The sequence below is a fragment of the Falco cherrug genome, chromosome 3 (genome assembly GCF_023634085.1).
Source record: "Falco cherrug isolate bFalChe1 chromosome 3, bFalChe1.pri, whole genome shotgun sequence".
Taxonomy (NCBI): Eukaryota; Metazoa; Chordata; class Aves; order Falconiformes; family Falconidae; genus Falco; species Falco cherrug.
Genome location: NC_073699.1, coordinates 119,030,391 through 119,050,060, shown reverse-complemented (window position 1 = coordinate 119,050,060; position 19,670 = coordinate 119,030,391). Strand labels below are relative to the sequence as shown.

Sequence of the window (19,670 nt, the reverse complement as noted above, 5' to 3'; positions counted from 1 at the left end):
GGGAACCGCGGCCTCGCGCCCCGCTGGGCGTCGGGCCGGGGCTGCCATTGGCTCCGGCGGGGAGCGCTGACCGCCAGCCGCCTCCGAACTATTTCCTGTTGCTGCAGCGTTAATGCTGAACAGACCTTTCCCTCTTCCCTCCCTCCAGCCAAAGTGCGGCGGCTCCTGCCTTCCCACCCCGCATCCTGGTGAGTACCGGCCCCCAGGCACGGCGTGGGGCTGGGGGATGCAGGGGACCGTGGGGTGGACGGGGCATCCCGAGGGACCCCAGCACCCCCCGTCCCTTCAGCCCTGACAGCCCCAGTGGGATCGCGGCTGCGCCCCGGCCCTGGCTCGAGGTGCTCGGCCATGGTGTCGGGGAACCGGGACGTGGGGACGTGGGGCTGGAAGGCGCAGGGGATCCAGTGACCTGGGGATGCAGAGTCAGGGCTCGGGGATGCAGCGGTTGAGGATGTGGGGCTGGGGGCATGGGGGCACAAAGCTTGGTCCTTGGGGACGCGGGATTCGGGGATGCAGGGCTCAGGGGCGCAGGGCTTGGCCCTTGGGGACGCGGGGCTGAGTGCTCCGGGGCTGTTCCTGCAGCGCAGCCCTGGCCCGCCGTGACCCAGCTCCCGCTCTGCCGGTGGGGGCTCAGCACTTTTCCACCCAGCACTCAGCACCCGCCTGTCCCCGGGCTCCCTCACACCCAGCTGCAGCCACGGACCCCCAGCCTGCCATGGCCCGTGGCCGTGGGCGCCCAGCTGCGGGTGCTGAGCACCCCCGTGGCCCTGGAGCCAGCCCTGCGGTGCCCCTGCCAGCAGCTCTGCCACCAGCAGGACTTGGGGGTCCCGGGAGCCCCATGGTGGGGCTCTGCCCTTCCAGCCCCACAGCAGGGCTGTCCTGCTCCCAGCCGGCCCCCTCGCCGGGACAGGGGCTGGCGGTGTGGCAGCCCCGTGGGGGGGGCAGCAGGACCCTCCTGGGGACACAGCTGGCCATGTTTTGATGTTTTGGGGTGTCCCGCTGCGAGGGGCTGCCCAGCAGTGGGACGTGCAGTGGCCCCGCAGCACTGGACTGTCCGGGGACGGTTCTGCTGATGTGTCACATTTTCTGCATTTCTTTCCTCATTCCTCCCTCCGCCGAGCTGTTTCTGGGAAATGAGCTCGGCCCCTGCCAGGGCCAGGTGCTGCGTCGCCTCCCACCCTGCCCGCTTGCCCAGCCCCACACCTTGGGGGGCCACAGCACCCCGCGGCCGAGGGGGACCTTACCCCACACCAGCATCATGAGGGTAGCGAGGGGCTGCAGGGATGGGTGCTCAGCTGCTGGGGGCCAGGTGGGCCTTTGGGTAGGGGGAGGTGGGTGCTCACCCCTGCACCCCAGTGTAGGGCCCAGGTACCCCCATCCCCACAGGGTGTCAGGGAGGAGGCAGCCCAGGGCGCCCCCATCCCCCCCCCCAGCTCCCAGGGTCTGGCTGTGCCGTGGCCAGCCCCGCCGAGAGGGTTTTCCATCACACAGGGGGGCCAGCAGTGCCCCTCGGTCCTGCTCCAGGCTGTGGCAGGAGCTGGGGGGGGCGCAGGGTCAACCCCGGCTCGGCGGCATTTGCTGCTGCCCACCCCCCCGGCCTTTGCACCGTGCCTGGTCCTTGCCCCCGCGCCACAGACAGCCGAGGCTGGAGCTGGGCTGGGAGCAGCACGGGGAGGGGGGGGCACTGCCACAGAGGGGCTGCTGGGGGGCACGTGTGTGTGCATGTGTCTGTCTGTGTGTGTGTGTCTGTCTGTCTGTGTGTGTGTAGGGGCTGCTGGGGGCACACGTGTGTGTGTGTGTGTGCACGGGCACGGGCAGCCTCGCAGAGCTGTGCTGGGACCCTGGCACTGAGCTCAGCCCCACAGCCCATGCCCGGGGCAGGGGATGGAGGGCCTGGCCCGCTGCCGCAGATGCGCTTGACGCCGCGTTGTCCTGGAGGAGCCGCATCCGCCCCGGTCCCACAGGAAGGACGGAGGGGCGGTGGGAGCGCGGCGGCTCCGCCCGGGCACCTGCAGGGCTCGGCCTTGGGCACAGCAGCCCCAGCACCAGCCCTGCCGGAGCTCGGTGGGGAGCCTCTGGGCCACGGTGGCCACCAGGTGTGGCCCCAAAAGGGCTAGTGGACACCGGGGGGGCTCCAGCCCCCAGCAGCGCCTTGCTCAGCCCCCGTCCCCTGCAGATGCCGAGCACGTGCCACCCCCGGAGACACTGAGCGCAGCGGGCACGGGATGGAGAGCCGCAGGCGGGACATGGAGCTGCTGAGCAACAGCATGGCCGCATACGCGCACATCCGAGGTGAGGGATGCGACGGGGACCCCAGGGCCACCGTGGGCCCCGTGGCAGGCACGGGCCTGTCCCTCACCCCCTCTGCTCTCCCCACAGCCCACCCCGAGAGCTTCGGGCTCTACTTCGTGCTGGGCGTCTGCTTCGGGCTGGTGCTGACCCTGTGCCTGCTGGTGCTGCGTCTCTCCTGCCAGCCCTACCCGCGCCCCCCGCCACGCCCAAGGGACCTCAGCGAGGACGAGGAGGATGATGACGAGGATGAGGATGAGGAAGAGGAGGACACCGTCGACCGAGCGGCATCCGAGTCACTGCTGCCGGTGACCGAGATCCCGTTGGAGAGTCACGGCCCCGGGGACGGGGCGCTGGCCGTCAATGTCTTCGCCTCGGCGGAGGAGCTGGAGCGGGCGCAGCGGCTGGAGGAGCGTGAGCGCATCATCCGCGAGATCTGGCGCAACGGGCAGCCCGACATCCTGGGCACCGGCACCCTGGGCCGTGTCCACTATTACTGAGCCCCAGCGTGGGGCAGCTGCCCCAGCGCTGTGCCTGGCTGCCCCCCAGCGCCGTGCCGCCCCCGGGAGCTGCCTAGGACCCGCTCTGGGGCCAGGAGACAGGGAGGACGGGGGGGAGGGGGCTGCACACTGCCCCTGGGCTGGAGGAGCCACCCAGACCCTGGTGTCACGGGCACCCCCAGGGCCAGACTTGCCCCCGCCGCAGCGGGACACGATGCACTTTGAGCCATTGGTACGATTGTTGGCACCAGCCCAGCAGCCCCGGGACGCTGCAGGGACGAGGACAAGGACAGGGCAGACCTTGCCAGGCTCAGCTGCGGGTGCTGGCCCCGCTGGCTCAGCACCGGAGCGATGCCCATCCCCATGGGTCGTGGCCGGGCTGTACATCTGTGTAAGCTGTGGGGTCCTGCCCCAGAAACATGGTGCTGTTACACCCTACCTGGAGCCCAGCGTGCTGCGGGCCCTGCACAGCACACACGGTGCTGGGGGGTCCAGCCATGGCTGCCTCCCCAGGCCGGTTCCCTCCCCATGATCCCACTAAAATTAGCCATGGCCTTTCCGGCACCGCCCGGCCGTGACCCAGCGCCCTCCCGGGGGGCCGGGGCGGATGCTTCCCACTGGGTTCTGGAGGCGGCCGGTGCTCCCCAGGGATGCGGGCTGCTCCCCACAGGGCTGGGCCGCATCCTGCCCAGCTCCCGGCACCGTCCCAGCCCCGCGGGGTGCAGGGCCCCACCACCCCCTCTCCAGCCCCCTCCGCTGCAGCTTTATAAAAATAGCTCCTTCCCAGGCCAGTCCTCCGTGCCGCCAGCGCCAGCAGGATCCAGATGTTTTCCAGATGTTCTCCCAGCCCCACGCCGGTGGCTGGAGGCCAGGATGTGCTGGGGCTGGGAAATGGTGCGGGGGCTGGAGGATGAGGAGGAGGTGCTGCCCCAGCCCTGCTGCGGGATCTCGCTCTGCATCCCAGCCCGGGATAAGGGGGGGGGCGGCACTCAGCCCCCAGCGCTGTCCAGAGTCTGCAGCCCCTGTGACTGCTGGCACATCCATACCCAGCACTGGGGGCCGGGCACTGCCCGCTCCTGCCCTTCGCTCTGCGGTGAGCCAGCCCTTGTAGGGCCCCCCTGTACCCAGGCAGGACCCCCTGTGCCATGGTGGGACCCCTGGTGCCCAGGCAGAACCCCTTATGCCATGGTGGGACCCCCTGTGCTCAGGCGGGAACCCCTGTGCCATAGTGAGACACCCTGTGCCAAGGACCCCCTGTGCCATGATGAGACCCCCTGTGCCGTGGTGGGACCTCCTGTGCTCAGGCAGGAACCCTTGTGACATGGCAGGACCCCCTGTACCGGGGCAGGACCCCCTGTGTCTGGGCAGGATCCCCTGTGCCGTGGTGGGACCTCCTGTGCTATGATGGGCCCCCAGTGCCAGGGCAGGACCCCCCTGTGCCATGGTAAGACCCCCCTGTGCTGTGGTGGGACCTCCTGTGCTCAGGCAGGAACCCCTGTGCCATGGTAGGACCCCCTGCGCCCAGGCAGGACCCCCAGGGCCGTGGCAGCCCACAGCAGACCCCCAGGGCTCTGCCCTCTGCAGCACCCCCGCAGCACTCTGTATCCAAACCAGTTTATTTAAACCATCTCTGTACCCCCGGGGGCTGTTGCACAGCAGCGTCTGGGTGCAGGGGGGCTCTCGTGCCTGATCAGTGCAGAATGGGGCTGGGGGCAGTGGGGCTGGGGGCCACATGGCACAGCGCCCGCAGCGCCACGTACCCCCGTGTGCCCTGCATCCCCGGGAGCACAGGGGGTGGGCACTGCAGCCCCCGGCCGTGCTAGCAGGGCAGCACCTTCCTCACCCGCTCAATCTCTGCCTGTGGGGAGAGGCTGTGAGGCGGGGGGGGCTCTGGGGACCCCGGCACAGGGGCACCCCCCAGCAGGGGACTCACCTGCAGCGCCTGGCGCTTGGCCCGCTCCTGGCACATCTCCAGCCGCATGTCCTCCAGGTCCCGCCTGCAACGCGTGAGGTGGCTCAGCCGGGGCCAGACCCGACAGTGAGCAGCCAGGAGCTGCTGGGGACCCCCACCAGCACCCACCCCCACACCCCCAGCCCCACTCACAGGTGCTGGACTCGCATCAGGTCCACGAGGATGTGCAGGGAGCGGACTTCAGCCTTCAGGTCCTCCAGGGCAAGCTTCTCCTCCGGCCACGGTGCCGCCAGCACCTCCACACTCCATGGTGGGCCGGGCACCTGCCCCGCCGTGGGGAGAGGGGCCCAGAGCCTGGCGTGAGGTGGCCCCCGGGGCTGCTCCCCCCCGCAGGGACCCCCCCCGCTCCCCAGGGAGAGCCTGGGTGGCCGCTGGCCGGGTACCCGGGGGCGTGTGGCGGTGGGGTGGCTCAGCTTGGCCGTGGTGACCGGCACCACGTTGAAGCCATCGGCATCTGCCAAAGAGAGAGCGTTGGCACCTGGCGCTGGCACAGGCCGCGGCGATGGCAGCAGCGCCCGGTGCTGGCACCCAGCTCCTACCTGGGTCACCGGCTCTGCCCCGCTCTGCATCAGCCGAGGCTCCGGGCTGGGGGCTGCTGGGCCTGGGGACGGCAGAGGGGGTGAAGCGGCACAGCCGGACCGTGCTCAGCCCCCCGGTGGGGCAGCCACCAGCCCCGCTCCAGGCACCAAGCATGGACATGGGCACTGAGGGCATCGCGGTGGCCCCTGACGCCCCGGCACAGCTCTGTGCGTCTTACTTGCCCACAAGCACGGGGGCCAGCTTGGCCTTGGCAGGGACAGGGGGGGCGGGAGCCATCCTCTTGCTGGGGGGCAGCTTGGCCGGCTCCATCCTCGCCGGTGCTGGGAGCTCTGGGGAGGGGAGGCAGGACCCGGCTGGGGCTGGCACCCAGGACCCAGGAAGCACGTTCTGCCGGGAGCCCCAGCTGTGGCCCGGTGGCACCAGGGACCTGCGCCAGGCATGGGGGTCCCATCCCGGGTGCCCCCCGTCCCTGTCCCTCCCTCTTCCCCAGGCCCAGGACTCACCTGGCTGCTCCCGCTCCTCGCCCGCCTCCTCCTTGGCTGGGTTACGGGCTGCTGGGGGGCACAGGAGCTGGCCAGGCGCTGCGGGAAGGACCCTCGCTATGGCCACTCTCCCAGGGACCCTTCGGCTGGGGGGGGCAGCCCCACCACCACCACCAGGACACCGTCTCCAGGGCCCACTCCATCCCTAACTCCCCACATCCCTGCACCCTGCTCCTGCCGGGGTCCCCAGGGACTGGGGGTGCTGGGTAGGAGCTGCCCATAGGTAGGACCGGTGGGACACAGGGTTCCACAGCGCTCCTGGGCCCGTGGTTCCTGCCAGCACCGTCTCACACACCTGCCAGGGCCAGCGGTGATGCTCAGCAGGACCAACCAGCCCCATGGCAGCTCTGCCACACTGCCCCCAGCACCATGTGCCATGGGCCCTGTCTGCTGGTTTGGGGGCTGCCACCCCTCTTGCCAGCCCCACAGCCAGCCTTGCACCCATCCCTGCACCCATCCCCACACCCATCCCCGCACCCGGCCCCGCTGCGGTCGGCGCTTCCTCTGCATGCGGCAAAGCAGGTGGCTGCAAACCTCCCCCGGAGCACCAGCACTGCGGCGCGGGCAGGATGCTGTCCTGCCACTGCCTATGGCGCAGCAGCATCCCTCTGCCACCGAGCCCCGGGGTCCCACCAGGATGGGCCCCCCAGCAGCGTGGGATACAGGGCGTCAGGCCACAGGCATGTGCCCATGCACCACCCTGTCCCCCCGGCGAGCTGGCAGCCCTGATGCCGCCTCGTCCCTGCTGCCACCAGCACGGCCCTTGCCATGGCGGCCTCACAGACATCAAACGTGCCTGCGGGTTTCGTCTACTCGAAGAGATGGCTGCAGCCATGAGGGATGGGGGGATGAGGATGGGGATGAAGGCACCTGGCCCCAAGGGCACGGGGAGCTGCCCTGTGCTCCATCATTCCCGGTGTCACAGAGTAGATGGTGCCCAGAGCAGCCCAGCACCCCACCAGCCCCTGCCCCTCCTTGGCGGCTCCCCCAGCCCCCAGGGCACCAGCGCAGCGCAGGAGCAGCGCGGCCCCATGCAGGGGCTGCCGCCGGGATGGTCCCAGGGCACGGGACCCCTGCAGCCATGGCCACTCCATCCTACCTGCTGGCGTGGGGCTGCCCACCAGGCCGTGCCGTGCGGTGCCGTGCCAGGCTCCCCCGGCTGCCACGGCCCCACACTGCGCACGTGACGCCGGAGGAAATCGGCTCCGGGCTGGGAAGGAAGTCAAAGCAGAGAGCACCGAGGTGCTGGTCCACGCTGCATCCCTGTGCCCCACAGGGCTCCTCCTGCCCCACGGCATGGCCGGCCCCCCAGCTGCCCCAACCCACCTCGCACCTGGCCGTGGGGCTGCCTGGCCATCCTGGCGGGACACCGAAGCCCCCAGGACTGGATGGCCATCGTGGCCAGACTCACCGGACTCCGTGTCCTGGGGTGACATCGCCAGCTTCAACTGTGGGAGACCGGGGCTGGGTGAGGATGGGGCACCCGAGCGCGGCCAGCGCTGGGACCGCAGGTAGGGACCGCTGGCACGGCGCAGCCCCACAGACACCGCAGCTCAGCCCTGTGGAGCCCACCGGGGTGCAGGGTCCGGCCACACGAGCCCCGGGGCAGCGTGGGCAGGGTGGCTCTGGCGCAGCCCCCACTTACTGTGGGCACCGGCAGCAGTTCCACGAAGTTGCTGGGGAAGAGCCCTCTGCGGTGCTGGCACTGCCCGTCCCACCAGCCCTCGGCCCCTGTCTGCAGGCAGGGCAGGCGTCAGCACCGGGGGGCAGCCTCGGGGTGGCCTCTGTCCCCGCGCCCCCTCACCTTGCTGAGGACCTGGATGACATCTCCCCGCCGCAGCGGCAGCTCGTCCGGCAGTTCCGGCACGTAGTTAAACAGGGCCCGGCAGAGCTGCGGCTCCTGGGCTGTGCAGGGAGGGCAGGACCTGGCTCACAAGGTCTGGCTGCTTCCCAGGAGCCCCCAGTACCCCCAGTCCAGGGGAGCCCCCCCCGGGCACAGCTCCAGCCCACGGTGTGGGGAACAGGTGACTCACCCAGCTCTGGCGGCAGGATGGGTGCTGGGTGCTGTGCCGCCGGCCACGGCTCTGCCTGCGGGAGAGACCTGCTGGGGTGGGGACCAGCCCAGGCGGCACCCGCCGGCTTGCAGAGCCCTGTGCCCCCCCAGGCCGCCCGGCACGGAGCCCCCCACCCACCTTCTCCTCCAGCACTGGGAAGGGCTTGGGCATCTCCTTCAGCGCGGCGCCTCCGCCTCGCCGCCGGGGCAGGTGCCTGTGAGAGCGGGGACAGGGGTCCCTGCTGCGGCTGAGCCCCCCAGGCCGGCAGGGGCTCGGCTGTGGGTGCCCCCTGGGAGCTGTGGGGCACAGCCCAGCCCCACTGCAGCATCACTGCCCCGCAGCTTCACCGTGGGGACACACACAGTGGCCCTCCTTGTGGCAGGAGCAGTGCGGGGACCCCCGTGCCACCGTGGCCAGGCCAGCTGCCCCACAGGCTGCCCGGTGCCTGCACCCAGACCTGGCACCCCCTGGGGCAGGCGGTGGCCTGGGGACCCCCCACAGCAGTGGGGTGGCTTGGTGACAGGGACTGGGGCTGCTGCATGGTGGCCAGAGCAGAGGAAATCACGAAACCACAGCATGGAAGGAAAGGGCTGGGGAGAGGAAGGGATGAGGAGCCGGGGCAATGCCACAGGGGGGTCTCCTCCTCCTCCGGCACCCCCACCCGTGCCAGAGGCCACCAGCCGGCTTTGGCACAACCAAATCCCTGCAGGAATTGCCTGGGCTGGGCTGTCTGGGATCACAGCAGGGTGGGCTTGGACACGGTGGGACAAGCGCCCTGGCAGAGCCAGTACCCAGGTGGGCACTTGTGCCGAGGGCGGCAGCGGTAACATGTGGCAGCCCAGGCTGCTGGGGCTGCTGCCACCAGGCACTGCCACCTGCGGGGACCCCAGCCGCAGCGTCACAGGGAAGAAAGGGGCACCGCTCACCCTGCGTGGGCTTGGTCCCCTCGAGGGTGACCCCAGCCGACGCACAGACGCCGTCGTGGCCCCTCTCCTGCCCAAACGCTGGCTCACACCCTCCCAGCGCTCGCCCTGGCACTGCAGGCGACTCACCGCTTCCCTGGGTGCTGCTGACGGGAGCCGGAGGGAATTCGTCCCAACTCTCGGCAGCCGCGTGTGCTCTCAGCAGCTCAGAAACGCTGGTGCATGGCTTGGGCCGTCACGGTTACGCAGTGGATCCAGCCGAAGCGGCCAACTCCAGCTGCCAGGGCAGAGCGCGGGGGGATTCACGGCTCTGCAGCCACCCCCACCGTGCTCAGCCACCGGGGAGGTGCCACACCGCACGGCGAGGGGAGAGGAGAGGGCAGCCAAGCCCCCCCAAGGCCGGCAGCGGCCCCAGGCCCCCCTGCCCAGCACCCAGAGGCAGCCCACGGTGCAGCAGGGCCATGCCCAGCGCCGAGCTCTCGGCACAGCTTGCGCGGTGTGTCCCTACCTGAGCTACAGGCGCAGGCGGCCGCCAAGAGGGGCAGGCGGCGTGGGCAGCCAGGGCAGGGAGCCAAGCACGAAGGCAGCAGAGCCACCCGGCCCTGGGTGGCAGCTCAAAGCCGCCCCGGCCTCGCTGCACGTCTGTCACCTTCGGTGTGGAGGGGGAAGTGAAACCTAAACCGCAGAGGGGCCGAAACCCACAAACCGCGAGCACCCAGGGCTCCTGCAGCCGCGCCGCTGCGGCCCCTCTGCACAGCGCAGCAGCCAGGAGGGCGGGACCAGCCCCAGGGGTCCCCAGCAGGGCCAGGCCAGGCCAACGGCACCAACATGGGCTTTAGACCGAACGTGTTTGATGTGGTGACCCTGAACCGCGGAGCAGGGAGGGGGCCCGTGGACCCGCACCAGGCAGAGGCAGCTGCTGGCGGGGGCTCTGTGGAACTCGGGGTGGGGGGCTCTGTGGAGCTGGAGGGGGGCTCTCCTCTGCACCTGGAGCCGGGAACACTGGGCGCCCTTTGTCTCAAGTTGGCTCAAGGGCTCAAATTCAAGTGTGAAGGGAAACGTGAACCGTTAACCCGCGTTACTGTCTCAACCGCTGTTAGCCAACACCGTTAACCAACAGCCGCCAGGAACGCCGCTCTGGCACCTTTCAGTTAAAACATCCTGTAAAGAAGAAACCCCGAACACAGTGTCCGTACGCGGCAGATGGGCCACCACCCCGCATCCCCTCGCCGCGCCGCGAAGGCTGCACGCCTGGCAGCCCCTGCGGCGAGGAGCGCTCCTCCTCTGAGGCAGCGGCAATGGGAAAGCATTTACCGCCCGGCAGCAGCAAAGGCAGGGCCAGCTCGCTCAGCTGCAGTGACCAGCACTGGGGTTTAGTGCTGGCATAGAACTGGGCCGCCGCCGCCGTGATCCTTGGCGAGGAGCAGCTTCGCAGCACGGATGGCAGCTGTGTCGCCCCCCACGCAATTACTGCCAGCACAAAGGGGCTAAAAGGTGCGTTAACGGCTCCAAACCCGCTCCAGGCGGTTAGTGGCACTGGGTTAGTGGCACTCGAGAGCAGAGCGGGCTAAAGGCAAAACAAAGGGCGCGGTGCTGCCCGGCTCCTGCAGCTGCAGCACGGTTAGCTCAAGGCCAGCCCTGCAGCGCCTGCCCCCGCACAGCTCCGGGGGAAGCGCATCGCTGGTGCACGGCGATGGCTGGGTTTCTGCTCGCTTCCATGTGCCGCGTTCCGTTCCCCACCTGCAGCGCTGTGGAAAACGCGATCCTCTTGTGGAAAACGCGATCCTCTTGTGCGCTGCGCCCGGAGTAACCGCTAGCAACTGCTGCTTTTTAACAGTGGGGGCAGCTCCGCAGGGCTTCCTTTCACCTCCGCCATGGTCTTCCAGGACCACCGTGGTTTACAGCTGCCCTTCCCAGCCACCCTGCCACAGCGGGGCTTCTCCACCGGCGTTTGGTTCTTCTGGCCTCACCAAATCAGAAGGCAGGTGGCATCTGGCAACAGGAGCCCCCGACTCAGAACACAAAACAAAGCAGAGTTACACCTACTATTTATTTTATTGTATTTTATTTGCATAAACAAACTTCAGGGCTTTGCTAAACAGGAACTGTTCAAGTCAAAACAAACCAAACTCTAGCTGGTGTGTGTGGGGAAACAGCACAGCAATCCTGGGGAAGGAAAGGCAGAGATGGAGAGGAGAGGGAGAGCGGTGTCTTTACAGCACGTGCACACTCAGCGTTGGTGCGTGGACATGCCTCTCCTGCTGAGAAGGCTCACTGACTCAGCCAGAGAACTATCTGCAAACTTCTTCAGAATACTTTTAAGTAGAAGATAAAAAGAAACATATTGTAACGGCCGTCCTTAACCAGCACAGAGGGATTTGACTTTTGTTTTTTATAAAAAGATTAATAAAAAATATTGAAAAATTCTCATCTCCTTTTATATTTTTAACCTAGTAGAATTCTGAAGTTTCTTAGAAAACTATGTTACCTTGGAAAGAGCACTCAAGTTCACAACCAGCTGCAAAGAGGATACACAAAATGCCTACAAGCAGTTTGGGACTCCAGCACACACCAGGCCTAACAGTGTACACAAACAGTGGTGAGAAGTAGGGTGTAATTCTTTTTTTTTTTTTTTTTTTTTTTTTTTTTAAAACCATGCTAATTTTGTTAACTTTCAACATAAAAGGAAAACAATCATTTTTTAAAGGCCCTAAACTCAACTGTTACATAAAAAAAAAAGTTTTAAAAAAAAAATAGCAGTTTGGTCCCGACAAGTTAACATTTAGATGTTTATTCACATGCTTCATTGTTTTCTTATTTATAAGAACCAAAAACAGTTTCCAAAATTATCATTTAATTGATGTTACTACATACGTAAAGGCCTAAAATAAGTAGAGTATGAATTTAAAAAATTGAATACACAATAGGGGAGAAAAATTTGAACTGGCGAGTTAATCCTGACCTTTACTATTTCAAATTATAAAAGAGAAACAAAAATGTCAAGACTACTGGGTTAAGATGGGCACAAACCAAAATCCACATTGTCTTCAAAGCCTGTTACCCAAAAAAACAACCGACCATTCAATAAGGTCACAGACGAGAGAAAATCTAGGATCTCACCCAGTACTTGACCTTATTCAGTCTAGAAGGTAAGTCTTTGGGAAGATATACTCCGTGAGTGGATCCAAGCAGAAATGATTTATCAGTTCTAGTCCACGCTTAGGGAGGCTGAACTCTGGAATCGCGGTTAACGTCGGGGTTGTTTCTGAGCTCCTCTCCAGGGCTCTGCTCAGTGCTTCAGGATCACCCTGACAATCCCCAGCACTAGCATGGTGCTGAACTCCTTCCCTCCTGCCAGGGCTCTTGGAAACATGCAGACAGCGCAGCTACTCGGCTGTCGTCTGCAAGTTGTCCTTTTCCTCTCTGTTTTCTGTTCCGCTTTCATCATCTTCGATTTCTCCTTCTTCTCCGCTGAATTTGTCATGAGCCCACTTGGGGCTGGTGCTTGACTTTCGGAACATGAAGCGACCTCTTCCTCGGGGGAAAGCACCCCGACCACGGCCTCTGTTCACCCACTTGTCCGCACCTTCGCCCTCCCGGTCATCATGCTGCACAGGAGGAAGCCAAGGACATGAGTTGAAACAGAATGACTACTCACTGTGTAAGAGGAGGAAAACTAGCTTGTGATACAGCACCCAGCAGCACGAACCAGGCCGCCACGTTTACGCCGCAGTGAATACTGCCATCTAAAGAGAAACACTGGCTTGTTCTGGGGAAGAAAAGCAGCAGGTGAAGGCAGGAATGCACAGTCGCTGCACAGGCTCTTCGTGCGTGGCAACCTGTCCTTGCTGACACAAAGCGCTTTATAAAATATTCGGGGTGGGCAGGGGACAGGTGTCTAGGCCTGGAGTACCATTACTGGTTCAGCAACTCCATGATTTAAAGATTCTACACGTTTCCCCTTTATTTTCTCACCAATCAAGCACTTTAGCAGCTTCAGTCCTTATTGCTGTGTACTTGGGGAGTTTAGTAACACACGCTGCTTTCAGGAGCCTGACACAGACTGTGTCACTGGGCCCAGATGGATCTATTTCTGTACGTTAAGTGTAGTACAGAGACTGGATACCCCAAAACATTACAATTCTGCCTTCAATAACATAAAAAAAATGCAGCAAAAATAAAATAAAATAAAGGCTTCCTTATTTGAGGTGCAAGACTGAAGTACTGCATTATTCAATGAGATTAGGGATCTTAAGTCCCCCAAATCAGGAAGAAGAAAAAATTAGTGTCTGTTTAAAACTAGCCCTCTTTCAAAGAGCAGTCACAGAGGATTCTCCTAGATTAATGCCCGTTAGTATGGCAGACCACTATCACCAGAAATAAAAAAGAACAGCAGTAACGCATCCAGGAAGCTGGACACTTTCTGGGGCTAAGACCACCAAGAAACGTAGGCCATCTGCGACACGGACTAACAGATTTAAGCTGCATTTTCCACGATACTGTGGAACACATGCTCTTTAACTGGCCTTTAGGATTTCATTTCATGGCAAACCACTCTACAATGAACAGAAACAAGCTCACTTCAGCCACGAGCCAGAAGCTTCATGTGAAGAAGTGTCACATGAAGCCATAACCTGGTGGATTAGGTAGTTTAATGACAGCTGGTGCTTTCGCCTCTAAAGCACTTAAGACCAGATATACCTGGAGTGTACGTATGTGTTTCGGTACTTAAGACACGTACCAAGTAGTACTTCTTGCTCTTAGGTGTGTACTCTGGATCCCACTCCTCATCTCTGTTGCGCTTCTGGAAATCATTGTTGCCACCGCTGTTGCTGTTATTGTTGCCTGAAAAGTTGCCTCTGCCCCATCCTCTCCCTCTTGCTCTGAACTGCTGCAACGGCAAAGCATGGAAGAAAAGTAAAATGGTTGCAGTGGCAGTACGCTCCCACGCCCAGACAGCTTCCAGGGCTATCAAGAGATACATCACTTCCCTAACCATCCAAGGACACCTTTAACCTATCACTAAAATAAGAGGTCAGTACTTTTTAGGGCTTTCTAGCTCATCCGATCACACAGCGCATCACAGTTTCTATGAAGCTGTTTAAGGCCATGTAGAGGCATTTCCAGAGCACCCAAGAGAAACTCTGACCAATACAACATGCACACGAGACATCTGTGTAACTGAGGCGTAAGAATTGCAACCAGCGTGGTTATGACTGGATGAGTCACTTCAGTAGCCTAACCCAAACGGACTGATGCACGTCATGCTGCACATCGGGCTTGCTCAGCAATTACTAATGCACAAAAGCTCCCGGGCTTCATTCTGCTCCATATATCTTGAGTTCAACTGCCCAGACTATATTCTCAGCACCCTGGTTTGTGCTCCAGGCCCGGAGCGATCATATCCTGGCTCATCATCCACAACCAGACACTCTGGGGTTTCTCCTTTACGGTATGCTTTAACTGTGAAAGAGCAATACACAACAGCCACTTTTTGACCGTTTTGGGAATTGATCCTTGGGGCAGGAGGGTAGAGAACACTTACAAAGGTCCCTCTAGCTCTTCCTCTCTCATTTGGACCAGGGAATTCTTTGGTCCCAAGTCGGGACTTGTCAAAGCCTGTGGTGCTCTCCTCCCTCTCCTCAGTCTCCTCGGGATATTCCTCTGCTTTGACTGAATGAGAAGACCACGACGACGATGAACTGGATCTGGATCTCTCACGTACCCTTCGGTGTTTCCTGTTTCGGTGATAGGAAATGGAGGTGAGGGGACACTAACAGGGTTAATAACTCAGTTGTGACTTGTTTGCTACAGAACCATCTACCACTTGCTAATGAGTGCAATGCTCTCCTTTTCCTACTATGAAAAGGAGAAGCCATAGTGAGAGCTCAGGACCAAGACACAGATCTAACACAGGTCCCGAGCCTTCTCCAGAAAGAACTTGTTGCTTCTAAGGCGTTTACACCATCTATTATGAGATAAGCATGCATCTACAGAGTTTTAGCCAAACAGAAAATTAAGCTTACAGAAAAGGATTAAATTAACACTAAAGCAAAGTTATTTAAACACAGCTGTTCTCTGTAACACAACAGGAACAAGAAGGAAAAGTGACTCACCCATTCTGACACATGGAGCCTTCTCATTTACCTTTAACAATTATTTAGCGTTTCAGACAGATATAACGATATCAAGAAGACACGTAGAGGAATAATTCACGCCACCGGAGCAGTTATGTCAAAAGGTGTACAACTGTATGTACACGATGTCATCTCCAACCTTAACAGCAGAAACATGAAAGGTAGAAGGAAATGGCTATTAGGTTTCCTACATACTTTTTCTTTGAGCCTTTGTGACTTTTCTCCGTTTTCTCAGTTGATCTTTCCCTTGAGTGACTTGAATCTCTTGAGTCCACCGATTCTCTGGATTTATCGCGTTTAAGATCTCTTTCCTTATGTTTTTTACGGCGTTCAATATCAAGGCGCAGGTCAACAGGGTCGTCCTTATATTTCCCTTCAGCCTACAAATGCAGGGAAGAGGGGAGAGCTTAACACAAAGGTTTACAGCGCCCTAGTTCAGCACCATTACTTTGCTACTGACTGCACAGACTTCTGGACAACAGGAGTTTATCTGAATACTAATCAATAATCCAGTTTAAGATGTAAAATAACGCACTATTAAAATAAGTTGTCATTTGTCAGAATTCCATTTGCCTACTGCTTTTTAAGATCACCGCTTATTAACTTTTTGTCCTCCTCTTTTAAATAGCATTAGCATAAATAGCCTGGTAATAGGGGAGGGAGAAACATGGAAGCTGACACTTATTGTACACCACAGCCAGTGAGAGATGAGAACAACTTGGAAATTCAATCCAACTGATTATGTATCAGAACTACAGCGTGTCAAAAACTCCTAACAGCCCGTGGGACGTTTGTTACTGAACAGCAGCATGCTCGCTGTTCCTGCTGACAGGTATCATCTAGCAGAGTGGAAGGAATTTTAATCACCAGGTCTGGAAGCAGTACTTGAGGAGAAGCAAAAGCTGCTTGCTGCTTGGAGATACCCAAGATCGTGATTACTGATCAAAGCGGTAAGAGGTGGAGGCCACTAAAATGCAGCAACCAAGCGTGCCTGGAGGAATGCCAACGTCCCACTGATACGTAGCCTTTAATACGTCTGCCACGAAGATTTACTCTGCGGCAGACGTCACTTATAGCACTTCTTCCCCCTTGACCGGAAGGCACCACGTGAAAGATGCCAAGGAGTCACCACAGATGGAAGTATGCGTTCTTCCACACAATCCTAGCAACTCTGCTAATGCCGATCCTGGTGTTTCACAAAGCGACACTCCACCAGCTGTATGAAAACCACTCAACAACTAGCTTTTATTATTACTCTTTTACACTGCTAATTAAAAAAACCCACTGGTAATGCTTGCTTTGAGTTCTATTTAAATTACTACTTAAATAACAGATTTAAGATAGTTTCTTTGGAAAATGAGATGTCGCGTTACCTGCGCATGCTTTAAGACCAGTGGTACCTGGATGAGATTTTGCTGACTGCATGTACAGGAGCACTAAATCGACTGGCTGTGGTTGTGACAAACACTTAACTGAGTAGCAGTACGTCTGTGGGAAGCCTGTGCGCGAAGTTGCTAGCAATAACATACAGCCTCCACGGCTGTGCTCAGCAATTGCTACTTTATTTACACAATACTCATCTTGGGAACTGTATGACTTGATATGCAACATACATCAAATTAATCGTCTTGAATTAAATACAAAAGGATTAGTAATTCTCTAGCTATTAAATTTTTTACTTACATGAGTTTCTAAATACTTTTTTGTTTAAATAAATATGTCAAATAACGCAGGAGTAAGAGCAGGCGTTTTGTTTTGGTATTTTGCTCTTCTACTTTCCCCAGGCAAAGAGCTTTAATTTCTACTCTGAGAATAAAACTGCTCCCAACACGATGGATGACAGATAAGTGACAAAATCAGCAGCAGCTCCCTTATGAGGTACAGCAAACACCTATTTGGGTTTGTGAGGGCACGTCTGTTTCACGGAAGGCTGGCGAGCTGTTTGGAAACCACGTTTATAATATACTCTGCCAAGCTGATGCTCAAGAGTTCAGGCCCATCAAATCCATCTCACCATCGTCCATGTCAAGCCACAAGTGTGTTTGGAAAAAATCGAAAACAAATATGAAACAAGTAAGGTTTCAGCAGGACTGTTTAAAATCTCTTCAACGTTCAACGTAAATATGTATGAAGGTGAATAAACAAAGGTTAAAATCCCAAACATTTTATGTTAAGCCATTTTTATGATTGTTTACAGTGAGTGCAATGGCTTAACTTTCATCTACTCAGAAAAGCTAATACACTAAATTCCAAATGGTCTGGATCTACCAAAACAAGTGCTGAATGTTAAAGTAACAGCAATCAACAGAAATGGTACAGTAAGTTGTTAGAACAAAATCTATAATCTGCTTAATAGTGTATTTGGTTTAGATAAGTATTTAGTTTTACTTTCCTCTTTTTGACATGCATGTCTTTTTGAAAACATGGTTGGAAATATCGCATGTATACAATTGATTTAATAATACTTACAAGCAGAAAAATATCACAAAAAGTCTCTTCTCTCATCATGGGCACTTGTTCCAAAAATCCTCTCTTTTTTCTCAAGCTCACCTCAATTGACTTTGGGGTCATTTACCATAGTCTAACCACTTCACAAAGGTTGTTGATACATTTTTAATAAAAATTAACCCTTTGTAGTTCATTTTTAGAATTATGCCCATCCTTAAAAGAAAAACACAAACTTAAGTAGAGAGTAATTTAAACAAAAACATCACTGTTAAGTTCATGCCCAATGCACTCATTTTGTTGAATTAAACTAATCAGAGTAACAGTTCACCTTGAAGCCAGGATCTCTGGAACTTTTCGTTTCCTCTTGAGAGAATCCATGTTTTCTAAAAGTACTGGGAGATATATCTATCCTCCTAAAAGCAAAGAAAGCACACACCTATGATCTTGCTCATAAGAAGAATCTGAAGTTTTTATATCAGATGTCATTTGAAGCAGACCAATATTTCCAAATTTACTTAAAACACCCTCTATTTTTCCTTTAGCTAGTTACTTACTTGAATTATCCTGGAATCATTTCAGAGTTTAAGAAACTACCCCTGAAATGTTAAGACAGTGTCTGATGGCACCAACCTGTGGATTTCAGGGCTCTTTTTGTTTTTAGCTGCATCTTGTTCCATTCCTTTCTTTAGATATTTGGTAAAGCGTTCATTCAGTGTCATTCCTGAAGACCCAAAGTGATGCTCTGTTTGGGGTTTGAGTAAACAATGCCAAAATATTAATACCATTTTTGTAAAAAGACAAAGCGCGTCAGTACTACAGCTTGGTCAAATCCAGATGCAGGACACATGCAGCATGTTGGTGATGAGCTCTAACTAATGCTGCTGAACAATTTCAATTTCAATCTTGACATTAACAGTTTATTCATGTGAGTCACAAATTCACTAGAATACACAAATTCTAAGTCACAGTCTCTCTAAATAGTGCTCAGGTGAGAACAAGAACGCCCCTTCTGCCTTTCCAGGAGAAGAGTTATTTATGTAAACAAAGATGATTCATAATCAAGCTGTTATTCTCATCCGTGCCACATCTGCTGAAAAACAACTCTTTGGGCATTAACTAGAGTGCATGAAACCCACTTATTTGGGCAAGAGAGGGGTGAATCTTCATCTGAGGGTACATGGACTTGTGACCTACCTCTTACGTGGTGGACTATAGTCACTATATGTTGAGCAAACAGTTCAGAAGGACTCCGCTGAGACTGAGCAGACTGAATATGATGGAAAATCGAACGAAATTCTTGCTCTTTTTTGTTGCTGTGGACAAGATCACGACACAGCTTGCGCTCCTGAGCCAATATGCCACTTGGACTAGAAAAAGAACAGGCCACATGAAATAGGAGAACAGGGTGAAGGGAAGCTGTTACAGATGATTCATGTTTCAGAAGTTGGAAGCTGACTGCATTTTTTACGTAGTATTATGAAGTCACCTAAGAACATTCAATAACATGAGCAGGATACTTATTTAAGCATCGCTAATACACACTGATCTAGGTTACTGTTATAATTCAGGTCACTTGCTATTCTATATTTGGAGGGCTGTGCAGGTATTAGGCCCTGACATCCCGCGAAACAAGCCTATCCTTACACCACTAGCTGGCTTTGATCTGCTACTGGTCCTGAATTCTAGATTAACCTCTAACATCCCACAGTGCATATTAACACTTACTGGCTACCGCTGTACAAATGTATTTTCTGGAATCACTTTTCACTGGCTTAAGAGTTCTTGAAGCAATGCTGAAGCAGCTCTCAGAGCTTCCTAGAGTTTCAGTAATGCTATGTTGAGAATAAGAGTAGTTAAACACACTCCAGAGAATCAAATGTCCTTTAAGCAGCACTGTAACTTTACCACACCACTAAGCTTCCAGCAGCAAGGAGCCACCGAGTACCAAACTTTTGCCAGAGCCCGGTGTACTGTGGAACCTGATGCAGAAGCATTTACATTCTGAACTAATCTTACATCTAGTCAAAGAAATCATCGGGAAAAGTTGTTTAATCTTCATGCTACAATTCCACCATCTGCAAACTGGTAACTCCTCTAACCTCACACCACCAAAAAAGAGAGTCACACAAGTATTATAATGCCAGAAAAAAAAATTAAACTCCATCTCACAGAAATGCAAATTGTGATGCAATACTATTTAGCCTTCTGCACACTTGGCAAGCACATGAGGATCTCTGAGATGGGGGGAAAAAAATAAATTACTAT

The 19,670-nt window shown here is 57.0% G+C and overlaps 3 protein-coding genes across 11 annotated transcripts in view; 1 reads left to right on the top strand and 2 right to left on the bottom strand.

Moving 5' to 3' along the window:
* Positions 1-62: 62 nt before the first annotated feature.
* Positions 63-3,227, top strand: EVA1B (eva-1 homolog B). Its single transcript, XM_055706077.1, has 3 exons — positions 63-188; positions 2,177-2,292; positions 2,380-3,227. The coding sequence occupies exons 2-3, from the start codon at positions 2,226-2,228 to the stop codon at positions 2,787-2,789; spliced, it is 477 nt and encodes a 158-aa protein (XP_055562052.1). The 5' UTR covers positions 63-188; positions 2,177-2,225; the 3' UTR covers positions 2,790-3,227.
* A 1,160-nt stretch (positions 3,228-4,387) lies between these two features.
* On the bottom strand, positions 4,388-9,022 carry SH3D21 (SH3 domain containing 21). The gene is made up of 12 exons (XM_055706076.1): positions 8,950-9,022; positions 8,036-8,111; positions 7,877-7,931; positions 7,648-7,748; positions 7,489-7,578; positions 7,177-7,291; positions 5,805-5,882; positions 5,519-5,630; positions 5,301-5,362; positions 4,894-5,215; positions 4,723-4,786; positions 4,388-4,647 (listed from the first exon to the last, which is right to left on the bottom strand). Exons 2-12 carry the CDS (start codon positions 8,066-8,068, stop codon positions 4,609-4,611), a joined length of 1,071 nt encoding a protein of 356 aa, XP_055562051.1. The 5' UTR covers positions 8,069-8,111; positions 8,950-9,022; the 3' UTR covers positions 4,388-4,608.
* A 1,846-nt stretch (positions 9,023-10,868) lies between these two features.
* THRAP3 (thyroid hormone receptor associated protein 3) overlaps positions 10,869-19,670 on the bottom strand; it is a 35,358-nt gene continuing 26,556 nt past the window's right edge. For 8 of the 9 annotated variants that reach the window (XM_055704027.1, XM_055704025.1, XM_055704029.1 and 5 more), the window contains 7 exons: positions 18,600-18,772; positions 18,036-18,147; positions 17,734-17,818; positions 15,153-15,337; positions 14,366-14,558; positions 13,562-13,711; positions 10,869-12,428 (listed from right to left, as the gene is read on the bottom strand). In XM_055704027.1, coding sequence (XP_055560002.1) covers positions 12,207-12,428; positions 13,562-13,711; positions 14,366-14,558; positions 15,153-15,337; positions 17,734-17,818; positions 18,036-18,147; positions 18,600-18,772 — 1,120 coding nt within the window. In that variant the 3' untranslated portion in view covers positions 10,869-12,206. The remainder of the gene's footprint in view (positions 12,429-13,561; positions 13,712-14,365; positions 14,559-15,152; positions 15,338-17,733; positions 17,819-18,035; positions 18,148-18,599; positions 18,773-19,670) is intronic. The other variant, XM_055704032.1, reaches the window with a different exon arrangement.